Source organism: Arachis stenosperma, chromosome 9 (assembly GCF_014773155.1).
Source record: "Arachis stenosperma cultivar V10309 chromosome 9, arast.V10309.gnm1.PFL2, whole genome shotgun sequence".
NCBI lineage: Eukaryota > Viridiplantae > Streptophyta > Magnoliopsida > Fabales > Fabaceae > Arachis > Arachis stenosperma.
Genome location: NC_080385.1, coordinates 6,011,201 through 6,029,536, shown reverse-complemented (window position 1 = coordinate 6,029,536; position 18,336 = coordinate 6,011,201). Strand labels below are relative to the sequence as shown.

General features: G+C 39.9%; 1 protein-coding gene across 1 annotated transcript; it reads left to right on the top strand.

Moving 5' to 3' along the window:
* The first annotated feature begins 15,966 nt into the window (after window positions 1–15,966).
* LOC130948023 (dof zinc finger protein DOF3.1-like) lies at window positions 15,967–18,049 on the top strand. The gene has a single exon (XM_057876735.1). It carries the CDS (start codon window positions 16,671–16,673, stop codon window positions 17,367–17,369), a length of 699 nt encoding a protein of 232 aa, XP_057732718.1. The 5' UTR covers window positions 15,967–16,670; the 3' UTR covers window positions 17,370–18,049.
* The last annotated feature ends 287 nt before the right edge of the window (window positions 18,050–18,336 follow it).

Here is an 18,336-nt window from a genome sequence, read left to right as displayed (position 1 = left end):
ATTGTTTAATTTATATAATAATAAAATTTGTTAAATTTTTAATAGTAATTATAATTGTCATTTATTAAAAATATAAATTAAAAGTTATAATTAATGTGTTTGTAATTTTATAAAAAAAATAATTTTTTTAGTAAATATTAATTATTTAATGACCCTACCAATACATATATGTTTAATCTAATTAATATAAGATTAAAATAAAAGTTTAATAGAGTTTTAAAACTCCAAACAATTAAAAAGTATTGTAACGCCCACTTTACATTCTTGTGCGAAAGCTTAATACCTAGCTTCAACGGAAGATTCAATTCAGAGGTACCATTTCTTAGTGAAAAATCATGATTGTCTTGGAGAGGATTTGGATCTTCTAAAATTTGAATTTTACTTTAAAAAATAAAATGTGATCTTTTTATTCTTAAATATTTTTTTTTTATATTTATTTTTTGTCTTACCTATAAAATAAATAGTGAAAGATCATATTTTACTTTCTAAAATAAAATTCAAATTTTAAAGGATCCAAATCCCTTGGACAGAGGTTAACAAGAAAATTAAATACTGGAGAGAGAAAACAACAAAAAATATTCTGTTTATACGATTGTTATAACTTATAAGCATTAGTTTAAATATTTTGTTCATATCATGTTCCAAATCATAAGTCAGATTTAAATTAAGTTAAAAGATTCAATTCTAAAAATTGATTTTTACCGTCTATCTGACCTCCATAAAAAAAGTTGAAATTCACGCCAATAAACAATTAGCACTTATCTAAAGGCTTTTTTATATAAATAAATGAGAAAAACTTTATTTATCAAAATACGCATAAGGAGAAATGTTTCCCCAAATACACAGGGCCAATTCAGGGGAGACGCCCGCAAAATGGAGTTAGACTCCAATTCGGAATCGGCGGCCACGAAATGGGCCTGACAAGCAGCAGGAGGCATGCTGCTCCCCAAGTCATTCCTTGCATGCACGAAATGAACCATCTAGCGCACACGAGTTGGACCACCTCATGGGCAGCGGCAGCGAATTGGGTCCATCTCGCCAGCGACATCCGCAAATTGGCTATTTCGTTTGTGGTGCACACGATAGTCCGCGAATTGATCTTGCTTCTAGCCACCTCAAGTTCGTCCCTGGCTGAAGCTCGATCTGCGAGCTCTTCTTGTAGCTTCTTCCTCTTTTTCAACAAGGAATCAATGGTTACATTAAGCATATCTATTTCCACCATCTTATTTTATAACTGCCTTTGTAAATTTGCAATGTTTGATTCCTGCTCCTTCAAACCATAATACTCAAGCAAACTCAACCTCCCCAAATAGAAAGCGTTCAAATTCAGGTAGAATATCATCTTCAAAATTATTATACTGATTGATTATATTACTAATTAACTTAACCTCCTCTTCTTGCTCCTCCTCCTCCTCCCTCTACAACAATGTCAAATCATACCACAAAGTTCAGGAAAAAGTTCCTGTTTCACTATAGCCATAAAGCAAAATTTTGATGTTCTCTAATCCTTGTTTGGCCATGTTCTGTGCCATATTGATAATGGAGTTTAACATAAAGACCAAGGTTATACTATAGAATTGAACATAATATGAAACAAGTAGAAAAAAATTTTGTACAATGATTAGTATGTATAATTATAAAAAATTCTCAAATAAATAAACAGGTAAAACACTAAAACTCACAAAATACCTGATTTGGAGTTATTCAAATTCAGCTGCTGAATTTTAAAGACTACAATTGAAGCAGCTACTAGGAACTCTAACCTAACAATCATCAAGCTACAAGTGATAACAGTATATTAACAATGCATTCATTAAAAGAGAGAACCTATTTCCAAAACCACCCTCCACCACTCATTTCACCCAACCTCCATAACTATCTTCTCAAAAGCCTCAAACCATTAGAACCCCAGAAAATTGAAGACCCTGAGAGGAGCAAAGAATTCGCAACTCAGGCAGACGAGGACAAATGAGCAAGACCCAGAGGTGGTCCATTCGCGGATGCCGCTGGCGAGATAGACCCGATTCGCTGCCCCTGCCCCTGAGGTGGTCCAACTCGTGTGCGCCAGGGTTGAGACGGTCCATTTTGTTCATATGTCTCCTGCTGCTTGTCAGACCCATTTCGCGGGCGTTCCCTGAATTGGCCATGCGTATTGGGGGAAGCATTTCTTCTTATGCGTATTTTGGTAAATAAAGTTTTTCTCATATTTATTTATATAAAAAAACCCTTATCTAAGTAAATAAACGTTTCCGTAAATCTCTCACTTACTTCTAGAGGAGAGATCTTAGCAACCTTGAGATAAATGGACGGTTATCCATCATCAAAAGTGGAACTATTTTAAACGGTACGATAGTTATTAGCTGATCACCTATAAATATATCGACATCCCTCAAGTATATATAAGTCCAACTTAGGCATCGAAATGTCTTTACAAGTACCACCCCCTCCTTCAAATATACAACTTGGATAGCGACTCCCCAAGTTGATGACCACCTTCCATTTAAATTTAGGCCTTTTCTCAAGTCCTAATTCACCGATTTCAGGTAAAGCTCCGAAATATATTTGTAATTTAGTCTAAATATTTTTAAAATAAACATTAGTTTTTCTATTATTTTATGCACTTTTTTAATTTATATATAATTATGCTTTGTATTATAAAAGAAGGATGTAAATTTGTTATTTTCTTAGATATGGTGTTTACAACATATTTAATGACATATATATATATATATATATATATATATATATATATATATATATATATATATATATATATATATATAGTATGATTATTTTGTTTGTTTTTTATATTTTTGAAAACCACCAATTTGAGAATTTTAACTCATACTAACTTTAACCGAAGATACAATTATACATATCATTCTATTAAATCTATGATATGCATAAAAAATCTAGCATAGTGTAGAAAAATACAGAAAGTGCGAGTTAATCGAATTAGTACTCTTAGCTTGAAGGCACTATAACTAACTAATAATGTAAGCAAGTTTGTCTCCCTCAACCCCAAACCAAGGAAAATACTTCATTAGTGGCCATCATTTTGTTCCTTTTGTTTTTGGGGTAGTGTACAGAATGCTTCTGATACGGGTTGAGAGGAGGATCGGGAACCTGCGGGTCGGATCGGATGTAGGACGGCCCTGATGGAGCGGGGGGTACCTGCAAAGACACTCCGACGCTCAAGTCAGAATAGATCTAAGAGGTATAAGGTGTGTGGAATGAATGAATACCTGGAGGGACCTGGGTCCTCTATTTATAGGTGATGGTGATAATCTTATCTTATCTTATTTGCTTAAGATAAGGGAGATGTTTGAATTCGAAAGTTAGTTAGAGGATCTAGAGGGCCGATTCGGTGCCTTCTAGAAAGTCGGGATGGGTTGACCCGGTAAGCCGGGTTCGGGTTTTGGTCATGGGTCCGGGGTCCGTGGGCCGGATCCGTAACAGTTGCCCCCGCAGCGGGAGAGCGAGTGAGGTCGGTTTCTCGCTGAGAGTTTGAGATGTTCTCTCATCGTGTCTTCGAGTGTTCGTTTGGTGACGAGGTCGGTTTCTCGATTTCGTTCGGTAAAGGATCTGTCCTGACCGCATTTTGGTCTTTGACGTGACCTTTCCGTGCCTGCTGCGCCTGTTGCGTTTTTTGAGGCGTAATTTGATTAGTTTGCTTTTCCGAGGGGGGCATTTATTGAGGAGGTGTTTTCTCCTTTTTGCCCCTATTATTTTCATTATGTCCAGGGTCAGTTGTGTCCTTTCGTCTTTTTGAAACCGTTTCGTTTTGGCTTCTATTTCCCTCGTCCGTTTTTTCTTTTGAAAGAGACCTTCTCCCTTTCCTGAGAAAAAACTGCTTTGGTGGATTTTGCTTTCTGGTGCTGTTTCTGCTTCTTCTTATTTCCCAGTGTTTCTTTCAAGTTTCCTTCTGTTTTTACCAGGTTGGTTTTTTCTTTTCTGCTATTTCTTCCATACGTTTGTTTGTGCCTGTTCCTGTTTTTGTCTTGCTGTGTTTGGCGTTTTGAGTTTGGGGAAGGGGCTGAGCACCGCCATTTTCTGCTTTGCTTTGTAGTGGTGTTTAGGTTTTTGTTTTTTGATATTGTGCGGAGTTGGTAGGCTGATGGTGGTGCTCCTCCCTTGTTTTAGGTATGCAGCGTCGGCGAAATGAGAGTGTGGGTGCCCCGGTAGCCCCTTCTAGGGGCGTCCCCAATCGCTACGGTTGGGTGACCAGTGATGTATGGGGCGTTCCGTCGCGGATGACGGAGGATGATCTCCAACGGCTCCGCGATCGGGGGGCGATTTGTGGCGGTGGTGAAGAGGAGGGGCGATACGAGCTCGTCCTTCCTGATGCCGACGAGCGCGTTTGCTACTTGAACCTCCGTTCACCCACCGTGCCGGACTGGATGTGGGTTTATGAGTCCATGTTTACTCGGCTCGGTGTGCGGTTCCCGTTCTCGCCTTTTGTTCAGGGTTTGCTTAGCCGGTGTTCCGTGGCACCGTCTCAGCTTCATCCGAACAGCTGGGCGGCTGTTCGGTGTTTTGAGTTGGTGTGCCAGTACCTTGAGCTCCCGGCCTCGGTTCCCGTTTTCCTCTTTCTTTTCTTGTGCACTCTTCCGACTAAGGAGGGGAAGCACAAGAAAGGATATATGTCGTTTCGTGCTCAGCCCCATCGCCGGATCTTCGGGTTGTTTGAAGATTCGTTTCATGGATTTAAATGGGAGTACTTTAAGGTGCGCCCCGTTCGGGGGCACCACCCGTTTTGGCTTACTTTGGAGGGCGAGCGCCGGTTTCCGACCTATTGGAATTTTGGTGCCGGGCCGTCGGTTTTAACTAAGATCTCATACGATGATTTGTCTCGGGAGGATAAGGATATTGCCAAAGTTTTGTGGCATTTGTTTGGTGAACGCCCGTTAAGTCCTCGAGACGTTATGGGGGATCCTGAGGCGTGTCGGACATATATTGGTGTGTTTTGCTTCCTTCTTCTTCTTCTTCCTTTTTTTTTTTGTAATAACTCCTTTCTTGTTTCTTTTTTAGTTGAGATGGCTGGAGGGCTGACTACTTTGGCGAGGTTGAGGGCAGCATTGGGTCGGGGGGAGGGGTCGTCGTCTCCTTCTTCGGCTCCGACTCCAGCCGCAGATTCTCAGGCTGTTCCTCAAGAGGTGGTTTCTTCGGGGGTGCACACTGGCGTTGAAGCTCCTCCCGGATCGCCGGAAGTCGTTGTACTGGCTTCTACCGAGGCTTCTCGGAAGAGAAGTAGGCCGGAGGAGCCGGGTAGTGAAACTTTTGAAGAGGAGGGCTTGGTCCCTAGTGTGATGGATCGGCGTTTTGATGCCACGGGTTTCATTGATCAGCACTTAATGCCTGGAACGGAGTCATTTTTTGATGGTTGTGACGTCTCGTTTCAGGCTGAGTCGGTTTATCGTGCTCTTCTTCGTTCTGCCGCGGTTGTTCGGAAGGCCGAGCCTGTGATGGCTCAAGTGGGTTTGTTGGAAAAGAAGCTTCGGCAGGCCCAAACCGATGTGAGCAAGTTGAAGGAAGAGCTTGAGGCTGCGAAGACTGCGAAGGAGAAGGCGGAGAAGTCGTCGGAGGATTCCGGGGCGGAGATACTCCGCCTTGCCGGTGTTGAGACTTCGCTTCTTTCTCAACTGGCTGAAGAGCGGAAACGTTCCTCGGATGCGAGTTCTCAAGCTGCCTTGCTTCTCGCCGAGTCGGAAACTCTGAAGGCTGAGGTCGAAGCCTTGAAGAAGGAGAAAGCGGCTTTGTTGGCTGATGCTGGGGAGGCCGTTGCTGCAACCGAGGAGACGATGAAGGCGCAATTTCAGGTGTTGGCCCCTGGTGTGGATGTGTCTATGACGGGAGCATTCAAGACCGTCCGTGATGGGCGGATTGTTGATATTTGAATAGTTGTTTTGTATTTAGTTTTGAACTATGTGTAGATTTGTTTCTAGTGGCTTGAGAGCCGTAACTTTGTTTTGTGTGAAATTTATGACCGTTTTTTGGGTCTTCGTATGATCCGTTTTTTGGATGTTTTGTTTAGCCGTTCGGGCCTTAGGTGTTTCGTTTATCATAACCGTTTGTTTGGTCGGTTTTTTGGGTACCCGTGTGTTCGGCCTGGAGGGTGATCAGTCCTCCAGCGATGGCCGTGTCTTCGTTTGGTGTTTTAAGAAACAGTAGTGACTTGTAATGGGATGAAGTGAAAATAACTTGTAAAGAATTTTATTTGAATAGTTGGGCCTCGTTAAAACCCTTCGTGAGGGAAAGAGTACCCGAGGTTCTAAAAGACAATGAACAATAAAAATAAAGGGAAATAAAGGGTGATTAAAAGAAAAAATAAAGAGTGACTTATTTAAGTATAGTATCTTCGTAGGTTGGCCGCGTTCCAAGTTCTTGGTATTTCGCTGCCGTCTAGTCGTTCGAGTTTATACGCTCCTTTTCCTATTACGGCCTTGACCCTGTATGGTCCTTCCCAGTTGGGTGCGAGCTTTCCTTCTCCTGGGGTCGGGAGGCCGATGTTGTTTCGTCGTAGGACGAGGTCGTTGTCCGCGAATTCTCGTCGGATGACGCCGTGATTATACCTTAGGCTGATCCTTTGTTTGAGTGCTAATTCTTTGACGTGGGCTATGCTTCTTGCCTCGTCTATGAGGTCTCGTTCTGCTTCTTCGTCGTTACCTCCAACCGTTTTTCTGGGGCTGGGGTCTCCGATTTCTACTGGGATGACAGCTTCTACGCCGTATGTGAGTCGGAAGGGCGTTTCTCCCGTGCTTGTTTGGGGTGTTGTTCGGTATGACCATAGGACTGATCCCAACTCGTCTGCCCACAATCCCTTGGCTTCGTCAAGTCGTTTCTTAAGTCCTTTGACGATAATTTTGTTGGCGGATTCCACCTGTCCGTTTGTTTAGGGATGTTCTACCGAGCTGAAGCGATGGGATACGTGCAATCCTTCTAAGAGTTCTCTGAATTTTTTGTCTGTGAATTGGGTTCCGTTGTCGGAGATGATGACTTCGGGAATTCCGAACCGAGTAATGATCTGTCGCCAGACGAATTTCCGGCATTGGGTTGCCGTGATGGAGGCCAGGGGTTCGGCTTCAATCCATTTGGTGTAGTAGTCTATGGCGACGATGAGATATCTAAGTTGGCCGGGTGCCGTGGGGAAGGGCCCGACGAGGTCGATTCCCCAACTGCCGAATGGCCGTTCAGCCGATATAACGCTGAGTTGGTGTGGGGCGGCTTGGTGGATATTGGCATGCTTTTGGCATTTGTCGCAGCTTTTTGTGAGTTGTATGGAATCTCGAATGATTGTGGGCCAGAAGTAGCCGGCCCTGATGATTTTTTGGGCTAGCGTTTTTCCTCCGATGTGGTGACCGCAGCAGCCTTCGTGGATTTCGCGGAGTATATATTCCGTGTCCTCGGATTCTACACATTTGAGTAGGGGTTGCGAGAATCCGCGTTTGTATAGCTGTCCTGCTATGATGGTGTAGTTAGCGGCTTCTCTTTTTATCTTCCTCTCTTCTTTCGGGTCTGGTGGTAGGATTCCGTCGCGGAGATATTGCAAGATCGGGTATGTCCAAGATTCCCGATTTGAGGATGTTAGGTGTGCGTTGATTTCCGTTGATACGGAAGGCGACTTAACGACCTCCTGGATTAGCGATCTGTTGCCGTGTCCTGACTTCGTGCTGGCTAGTTTGGAAAGTAGATCCGCCCTGGCGTTTCGTTCCCTGGGGACGTGATGTATGGAGACGTTTTCGAATCCTTCTTTTGTTTCACTTACTTTTTTAAGGTATTGTTGGAGCAGGGGGTCCCGGGTTTGGTAGCTCCCGTTGATTTGGGAGCATACCACCTGGGAATCGGTGTTAACCTCGAGTATCTTGGCGCCGACTTCCCGAGCTAGGTTTAGGCCTGCCAAAAGGGCTTCGTATTCTGCTTGGTTGTTTGATACTGGAAAGTCGTATCTTATTGATTGTTCAATTGTGATCCCATTTTGGTTTTCGAGTATGATTCCGGCGCCTCCGTGAGTGGAGTTTGATGAGCCATCGACGTGCAGTTTCCATGGTTCGGGTGTCAGCTTCGTCGGAGTCATTTCGGCGATGAAGTCGGCCAAGGCTTGTGCTTTGATGGCGTTTCGGGGCTCGAACCTGATCTGGAATTGGGATAGCTCGATGGACCATGCTAGCATTCTTCCTGCTAGGTCGGGTTTTTGTAATACTTGTTTGACCGTTTGGTCGGTTCGGACCGTTATGGGGTGGGCCTGGAAGTATTGTCGTAGTCGTCGGGATGCCGAGAGGAGTGCGAAAGCCAGTTTTTCTAGTCGTGAATAACGGGCTTCCGTGTCTTGTAGCACCTTGCTTATGAAGTATATGGGTTTTTGTTCCTTTTTCTCGTTTTCCCGGACGAGTGCTGCTGCGATTGTTTCTTCCGTTATGGAGAGGTACAAGTATAGTGTTTCCCCTGTTTGAGGTTTTGCAAGGATTGGAGGTTCTGTTAGGACCTTTTTGAAGTGTTGGAAAGCTTCTTCGCATTCTTTCTCCCATTTGAACGGAATCCCTTTTTTCATAAGTTTGAAAAAAGGAATTGCCTTTTGTGCCGAGGCTCCGAGGAACCGGGATAGTGCGGTTAGTCGGCCGGTGAGCTTTTGGATATCTTTGAGGTTCTTGGGACTTGTCATCTCCAGGACGGCACGGCATTTTTCCGGGTTTGCCTCAACTCCGCGTTGTGTGATCATGAATCCGAGGAATTTTCCTGCTTCCATTCCGAAAGCGCACTTTGTTGGGTTGAGTCGCATTTGGTGCTTTCGCAAGGTGTTCATTATGACCTTTAGATCGTCGGTTAGTTGCTCCCCGGATTCCGTTTTGGCGAGCATATCATCGATGTAGACTTCTATTTTGTTCCCGGTTAGGTTGCGAAATATCTTGTTTACGAGTCGCTGATAGGTGGCTCCGGCGTTTTTCAGGCCGAAGGGCATTACTTTATAGCAGTAGGTTCCGTCTGGGGTGATGAATGCTGTTTTTTCTTCGTCTGGTCGGTGCATCGGGATCTGGTTGTAGCCGGAGTATGCGTCCATGAAGCTGAGGTACCGGTGTCCGGATGCTGCATCTACTAGTCCGTCGATGTTTGGTAGGGGGAAGGCGTCTTTCGGACATGCTTTGTTGAGATCTGTGTAATCAACGCACATTCGCCACTTCCCGTTAGTCTTTTTAACTAGTACGACGTTGGCTAGCCAGGTCGTGTAAGGGAGTTCTCGGATGAAGTTGGCTTCGAGCAGGGCCTTTACTTGTTTTTGGACCTCGGCGGCTCGGTCTGGTGACATTTTCCGTCTTCTTTGCGCCACGGGTTTGGCTAGGGGGTCTACTGCCAGATGGTGAGACATTAGATCGGGACTTATTCCCGGCATGTCGGCTGGTGTGAATGCGAATAGGTCTCTGTTTTGTTTCAAAAGTTGAGAGAGTTCTTCTTTGAGGACGTGTGGGAGGTTTCTGTTGATGAACGTGTATTCATCTTTGGTTGGCCCTATTTGTAGTTTTTCCATGTCCCCTTCTGGTTCCGGTCTAGGTTGGCCGTCAAGCCGTGCGTCTAGGTCGGCAAGGAATATTCCGGCCGCGTCCCGGGATTTTTTCCTTAGAGCTAAGCTATTGTTGTCGCATTCGGCTGCAACTTCTCGGTCTCCGTGAATGGTTCCGATGGTGCCGTCATCGGCTTTGAATTTCATGAGGAGGTATTTGGTGAAGATGACTGCCGAGAAGTCGTTAATTGTTTTTCTCCCGAGAATGACGTTATAGGCTGTGGAGTCTTTTAGGACGACGAATTCGGATAGGATCGTCTTTCTCTGATTGCTTGTTCCTATGGTGATGGGGAGGGTGACCGAGCCGTCTGGTTTGAGGAAGTTATCTCCGAGGCCCGTGACGCCGTGGCGATGCGTTTGGAGGTTGTCGTTGCGGAGCCCGAGTTTGTCGAAGGCTCCTCGGAAGAGGATATTGGAGTCGGCACCCGTGTCCACGAGTATTCTTCTTACTAGTCCTGTTCCGATTCGGGCTGATATGACGAAGGGGGCATCTCCTGCCGAGGTGCCGTGCTGGCAGTCCTCGGGTAAGAAGGTTATCGTGCTGTCGGCAATGGTTACTGGGTCGTGGTTTTTGACGGCCATTATCTTGAGGTCTTTTTTCATTGTTAGTTTTGATTTATTTGGTACGTCTTTGCCCGTGATGACGTTCACTATGATGGTCGGATCTTCTTCGGTGTTTTCCCTGGGTGGTTTTGGGTTCTTGGGTTGCGTCCTTCTCTTTCTGGTGATTTGTCTCTGTCGGCGCGCCTTGGTTCTCTGATGATTTTGACGAACTCGGGGAGTTTGCCGTCTCGTATAGCTTGCTCAAGAGCGTCTTTGAGATCGTAACAATCTTGTGTTTTGTGGCCGTATCCGCGGTGATAGTCGCAGTAGAGGGTTTTGTTTCCTCCTGTCCTTTCCTTGAGTGGTCGGGCTCTGGGGATGATGCCTCGGTCTGCTATTTGGTGGTATACCTCAGTAATTGATGTTGTTAGGGGAGTGTAGTTGGAAAATTTTCCTATTCTTGGTGGTCTGTGGGTCGGTTTAAGGTGGTCTCGTTGGTTCTCTTTGGGTGGTGCGTTATGACGGGGAGTCGGGTTGCCGTGTTGGGTGGCGGCGTGCTGCCGTTTGTTGGCGGCGACGACCTGGCTGACTTCCTCGTCGTTGATGTAATCTTTGGCGACGTTCTGGATTTCGTGCATGGTCCACACTGGTTTGGTGGTGAGATGTTTGCGAAAGTCTTCATTCATGAGTCCGTTAGTTAGGCAGAGGCTGGCAACGGAGTCCGTGAGTCCGTCGACCGTTAGGCATTCGTCGTTGAAGCGGTCGAGGTATTTTCTTGTGGATTCTTCTTGCCTTTGTGTGACCCCTAACAGGCTGATAGGGTGTTTGGCTTTGGTGATTCGGGTTGTGAACTGGGCCATGAATTTTCTTGTGATGTCGTGGAAGCTAGTTATGGATCCGTTTGGGAGGGCGTTGAACCATTTGATCGCTGGCCCGGCCAGGGTTACTGGGAAGGCTCTGCATCGGACTGCGTCGGATGCTCCTTCTAAGTTCATTCTGGCCTCAAAGGCCGTTAGGTGCTCTTGAGGGTCTTTGGTTCCGTCGTACTTCATGTCGGTGGGTTTGTCGAAACCTTTGGGGAGTTTTGCTCTTAAGATTCCTTCCGTGAAGGGCGTAGCTCCCATTATAGTATGGTCGCTTCTCGTGCGTTTGGTGCTTCGGTATCTCCGGTCTTCGTCTGAATCATGCTGACGGTTTACATCCCGAGAATCGCTGCGATGGTGTTTCTTGTCGTATCGTCGTTCGGGCGACTTCTCGCGTCGGCGGTTGCGTGAGGTGCTGCGACCATCTCTCCTATTGTGCTGCCGGATTGGCGACCTTCCGTGGTGGGATCTTGACCTGGAAGTTGCCTGGCTTCCATGCTCGTTATTGTGTTTTTCCCGGTCGCTTAGCTTGCCTTCAAGTTCTTGGACTCGGAGACAGAGATCCTGGATGATTTGTGCCGCTTTGTCCCTGGCTTTCTCGGGATGTTGTGGGTCCGTCGTGACGTCCTCGTTTGCGTGGTGGATGGTGCTTGCTATTTTTGCTTGGTTTGTGGCTTCATGGTGTTCTGAGATCGGACGACGCGGTTGGGAGTCGTCCTGGCTTGATGGGTTATCCTCCAGGATGCCCTCCATCCGGTCCGATTGTTGCAGGTCCCCACAGACGGCGCCAATGTACAGAATGCTTCTGATACGGGTTGAGAGGAGGATCGGGAACCTGCGGGTCGGATCGGATGTAGGACGGCCCTGATGGAGCGGGGGGGGGGGGGTACCTGCAAAGACACTCCGACGCTCAAGTCAGAATAGATCTAAGAGGTATAAGGTGTGTGGAATGAATGAATACCTGGAGGGACCTGGGTCTTCTATTTATAGGTGATGGTGATAATCTTATCTTATCTTATTTGCTTAAGATAAGGGAGATGTTTGAATTCGAAAGTTAGTTAGAGGATTTAGAGGGCCGATTCGGTGCCTTCTAGAAAGTCGGGATGGGTTGACCCGGTAAGCCGGGTTCGGGTTTTGGTCATGGGTCCGGGGTCCGTGGGCCGGATCCGTAACAGGTAGTTATGTACACTCCATAATATGAATAAAAAAAATTATATAATTATATTATATAGTATAATTGCAGCAATTACGAGACAGTGAGGTGGTGATGATGCAATTGAAATGGGTGGTGATGATGAAGGTTGTGACCACATTAGAGGTGGGCAATCCTGAGTGGCTGAGTGAGGAGTGAGAAACACACACTTCAAATTGAAACAGCCCACGTGGCACTGATTCACCATCATTATCAAGTGACTGGTCCTAAGGGGATGGGACCCACCATAATACTAATCCTTCAGTGTTCCGCACGAGCACTGTATGTGCCCCTTCCCTTCCTCATTATTCCAATATCAAATCATAGCCATTGGAATTGGATTCACCATCTCAAATTATTTCTGATGATAAAATGGTGGGTCCACACTAACCGAACCCCACTATTTCCTTCTCATTACTCATTGCTAAAAATTTACAAATATTTTTATATTTTTTTACGGAATAATATGAGAATGAGAATAATTATATTAATATTAGTCATTTTTATTTTTAAATAATTTTTAACCATTAGAAATAAAAATTTGTGGCTATAAAGATTAATGATTAAAATGGTTCCTAAAGAAATTATATATGAATTAATTTATTCCTTAAAAAATTTAATATTTTAAATTGATTCTTGAAAAATATCAATTTAAGTTGGTTTGTATCTTAATTTTTATATGGCACTTTAAAAATATGACACGTGATAAATTTTTTCAATTTATTTTATATGTCAGTAATTATCTGTGATACGTCAACATAAAATTAACGAAAATATCGATTTAATTCATATATTCAAATTAACATTTAGAAAGTAATTAAAACTTATATATTTAATATTTTAAAAACCAAATCAATTTATGATGTTTTAAAAATAATTAATTCACTCTTGTATCACACATAGAAAGAAACATTATACACAAATTAAAATAATAATTATAATATATATTTTAGATATACATGCTACAACATACTAACAAGTTTTGAAAGTAATTATTAGTTTGAATTTAATTTTGAGGTTGTGAATATAAAGTAGTTTTATATTTATAATTTTATTAGATATTGTCACATTAATAAAAACAATTATTTTTTATATTAACCGTATAAATAATCATTCAAAAAATAATTGTATAAATGTGTAAAATATTTTACATTACATTAAAATTAAACTCTATTATTTTTTCAACAAACTAATATTTTAATATCAAAGTGATTATTTGTTCTCAAGTATGTAATTCATCACTCACTAACATCATGTTATTATCAAAAAGAAGCACGAGAAAATGCCTAATACATTAACACCAAATTTTTACATAAAAAGCATGAGTAAAAAACATTACTACCAAGGCACCAATGAAATGCACCCAGCTAGTATTTTGAACATCATAGGAACAGAGGGCATGAGCCCATGAAAGCTTAGTGTATGTAGAGATGTCAATGGAGGGCAGCAAGTGCAAATGATCTCTTCAGTGGGGTTCAGCCACGTGTTGCGGGTGACACTGGCCGTGCTTCCAGGGTTTTAGGGTGACGGTAACTCAACGCAACCAATATGCGAATATTGGAAATGCAACAAACATTTTTTCAATTCAACACTAGCTTCTACAAGCTTCAACGGCTTTCGATCTTAACTATCAATTTAGCCATGAAAATTTTAATTGTTAATCAATTTAATCCTTAAATTTGATAACTGCTATTACTTAATTAATCTCCCTTGATGTATGACTCGTCTAGCCCTCATGAAGTTTGACCACTTTTACATGGATGAAATATATTTAAACCATGAAAAACACGGAATGAATGCGGTACTTATAAAAAATATTTTGACAATCGAGTTAATATAAGTAAATTTTGTATTTTCTTTTATAATTCTAAAATTCTTTAATAGATTTATTCATAATTCTTTTAAATAGTTGGTTACTGTTTGAGCACATAATAGTAATTGATAGTTGTCACTTGTGGTTGGTAGGTTACTAGTTTAACAAAGACAATTTATAAGCTTCACAGACTACTTCTTAAACAATGTTTTTCTTATGAAAAATTATAGGTAGACAATAAAAATATTAAATAATGAATAATAGATATTTTAGATGTTTAATTTAGTGTGCAGATGATTATCCTATTATTAAGATTTAGTTAGATAATTTATAAGTATAGTATATTTTTATTTTATTTGGCCAATTTAAAATTCATTGTTCACAAAAGTTATTATCTACCTAGTAATATCTTTTTTTATATATATTTATTTATTTGACACTTCTATTACTTTTAGTTTCATTCTTAAATTAATTTATGTGATTTGAAAATTGCTTTAGAAAATGTAATATATATAAACATGGTGGTTATGACTTTGTTTATTAGCATGGGGATGTTTGTTGTTTTTTAATTGACCCTTTAATACTCTCTCAGAAATTACAGATACTCTATCCTTTTATATATATCAATTCTTTTCTTTTATCAATGCACTTTTAGCAATAATAGTAGGTGCAAGTGTGCAACCTTGATAACCATATAGTATTGATTATTCGTCATTCTCTCAAATACTCAATTGATTATTGAAAGTAAGAGTCAAAATTGTAATAAAGTTAACATGCTTTTAAATGTCAAAACTAAATGCTTTCTTTATTAAAAAGGTATTACAAGATAAATGTAATATGAAGTGTAAGAATGAGCAACTTACAGATAACTAGACAGATTTAATTCTAAAAGGCATAAATGTTTTAACATGCCAATACTATATCCAATTATTTATTGTTGATTCATTTTAAGAATTAGCGAAGATGCAATTTCCTAGTGTACTCTTACTTATTTTCTTGATTCAATTTTTTAGTCAATAATTAATTAATATTTTAAAATTTTTTATTAAGTTTTTAGTATCTAATTATTTTGTTAAATAATTATTAGTTAAAAAATTTTGATTCTCTAATAAATTTTTTTTCTAGTTTATAAGGATAATAATATATAAAGAATTCAATTTTGAAAGGATTTTAAAAAATCAACAATTGGCCAATAAAATAAAGAATACAATCAATATATAAGAGTATTTTGAGTTGTTTACAAAAAATGTAAAAACAATATTAAATAAAAAAAAATTGATTCCATATTCTAAACTGTTATGACTAAAATTAAATGTTTTATGATGTATTTGTCAACGAAAAAAAATTAAAAACATTGATTTGTGATAATTTTAAGTTTTTAACAAATATTTTAAAATTACTTATTAAAAAGTGAAAAAAAAATGTGAGTAATCAATAAACCAAAAAATAATGGACCAATCCTTTCAAGTGAACAGTAATGTAATGTAAGAGGAAAAAATTATGTTTTCGATATATTAAAATTATTTATCAGTATAAAATATAAATATATATAAAAAATAAATTAAATTACATATATATTTATACATAAATATATTATTGAAGATTTTAGAAATTAATTTTAATGTACAGTAAAATAGAAAAATATAAGAAGACAACGATAATGAGAATATTAAATAATGTGAACAATAGATATACCAGATGTTCAATTCAATAAATATATAAATAATTATATTATTATTTTTAATTAGATAATTATTCTTTTAATTTGATTTATTTATACACAATTAATAATAACTGAATATTTAATTCATTAAGTATGTGAATAATTATCTTAATATTAAAATTTAAAAAATAAATTAAAAAAATATTTTTTTATTTTACGTAGTCAAATTTAAAAATTCATTATTCACATTATTTACAAAATTAATAAAACGGCAGCAAAATGTGTTTTCTATTTGAAGTCTGAGCTTGTCATCACTCTCACGCGGATAAAAACTCAGAGCTTCCTCTTCAATTCCATCTCCATCAACATTTTCAGACCAATCTCCTCTTCTCTACTCTTTCTCCCCATTCCACTTCCAATTCTCACTACCATATTCATACACTTTCAAAACCAATCATTCTTCTATTTAGCACTTTCTCCCATCAACATATATATCTAGCTTTTTCTCCTTTGGAATTTTCCTTCTAGATAGGAAACTTCTAATGTGTTTTGCTCTTTTCTGCTGAAAACGCCATTTCAGTGCCTCAAAAACAGAAAGTGAAAGAAACAAAGAAAGAAAGAAAGAAAGAATTCCACCTTTTTGTCCACTTTGTAACTTCTCCTTCTTAGTGGTTACTACTTTTTGCCGCTTCACATCTTCAAAAGCTAAATTAACAAACAACCCCATTTTCCTCAACACCTCAATTTCCTAGATCTTTGCATACTTATTATCCCTTCACTTCATAGCTTCTTTCTCATTTCCCTTAAAAGGTTACAACTTTGTTTCCAAATTAGTCCAAACCAAATTTCATTTTCAACACAAAACAAAGAAAAGGGTGGTGCTTTTAAAGCATTATAGATTGAGTTCATATTTCTCTTCCCAAAAGGCCTCAACACCCTTCAAAGTTTTAAACTTTGTGCTCAATCAATCCAATCCCAAAATACCATTTCATTTTCCAACAAAATCATCACAAAAAATACAACTTTTTGGAACATTCCCAATTATGCAAGATCCAACAACAGTGTTCCAAATCCAACAAGCCTTGTTGAAACAACCACACTTCCCAGAACAAGAACAACAACTAAAGTGTCCAAGGTGTGAATCCACAAACACCAAGTTCTGTTACTACAACAACTACAACCTCTCTCAGCCACGCCATTACTGCAAGAATTGCAGAAGATATTGGACTAAAGGTGGCGCCTTGAGGAACATACCCGTTGGTGGTGGAACCAGAAAGACCCACAAACGTTCTTCTTCATCTTCTTCATCTTCCACTTCAAATTCATCCATCAAACGCCCTTCATCATCATCATCATCATCACAACAAGCCAATTCTATTACTACTAATAGTAATAATAGCGTTATTTGTTCCGGGTCTGATTCGACCCGGACTTGCACCGACCCGGTTGGTCAAGATCAGAGGGTGTTGAACATTGGTGGTAGCTTTAGTTCACTATTGGGAACAGATGGACCTTTTGGGGGGATTTTAGAGGGTGTAAATTCAAATGGGTCAGAGCTGAAAATTGGTGAATTTGGTGGTGGGATTGGGAATGTGGGTTCTGGATTGGTCGCGAATCCGGATTCAGGTCGAAACCCGGGTTTGGATATTCAGAATAATGGTGATTCAAGCTATTGGAATAATGGTGGTGGTCATGGTTGGTCTGATCTTGCAATATACACACCTGGGTCAAGCTTTCAGTAGAAGCAGAATTGAAAGAGAGAAAGAAGATATAAAAAAAAGTTTGAGCCTTATATGGCTTAATCAGGTTTCTTGGTTGTGTTTGATTAGTGTTATATATTTTTAATACAGATACTATGGTTATTTTTTAAAAGGGTTATATTATATGGTTTTGGTCAAGATTATGGTTATGGTTGGTTGGCATCATGCTGTGGAGGATCATAATTCAGGAGGTTACTAAAGTAGCATCCTCTAGGTAATGGTCTTTTTCTTTTATTTTCTTTTCTTTTTTACTTTTGTTTTATTTTGGCATGGTTGTGATTTGTGATGCTAAAATTTATGAATTGTGGAAAGTGAAAAGGAAATGGTATAGAGAAGTAATTAATTTTTTCTCCATCTTCTTTTGAGCGGGATTTTTAGTCTTGGAGGGGATGTTAATGTTATTGGATCAAATGTTTGTCATTTCATGTATTTAATTATTTGGTATATGTTTTTGGCATAGCTTTTGAAGCATCCTAGTCAGTGATTGTTCATTATTTAGATATTTGAGGGAATGTGAGGGAAGATCGGAAAAATCCAAAAATACACTGTTTTGATGTTATGTCTTGTTTTGTATCTTATCAATGGAGCTTGAAAAACAAACACACATGGTTCAAACTTCAATGTTCAAAGTTCAAACATACCCCTTGCCTGTTGTTTCTTTTATTTTATGTATTCTTTAGTATAACTCCACGTCAATTAGATTAGTGTTTGTTTTGAGATATTGAAATAGAATGACTAAAATTTAGTGTTATATTTGTTCGTTTGAGATTGGAACTATAATTTTAATTTTAGTCTCTTCGATACTTCTAAAAAATAAAGACGCAAGAGATTAAAATTTTTGGAGACGAAAAATAAAATTTTATTAAAATTTGTTTTCTAAAATACCCTCAATCAAAACTTGCAAATCTAACTCTATCTTTTTGGTGAAAATTAGTTAAGACTTTCTTCT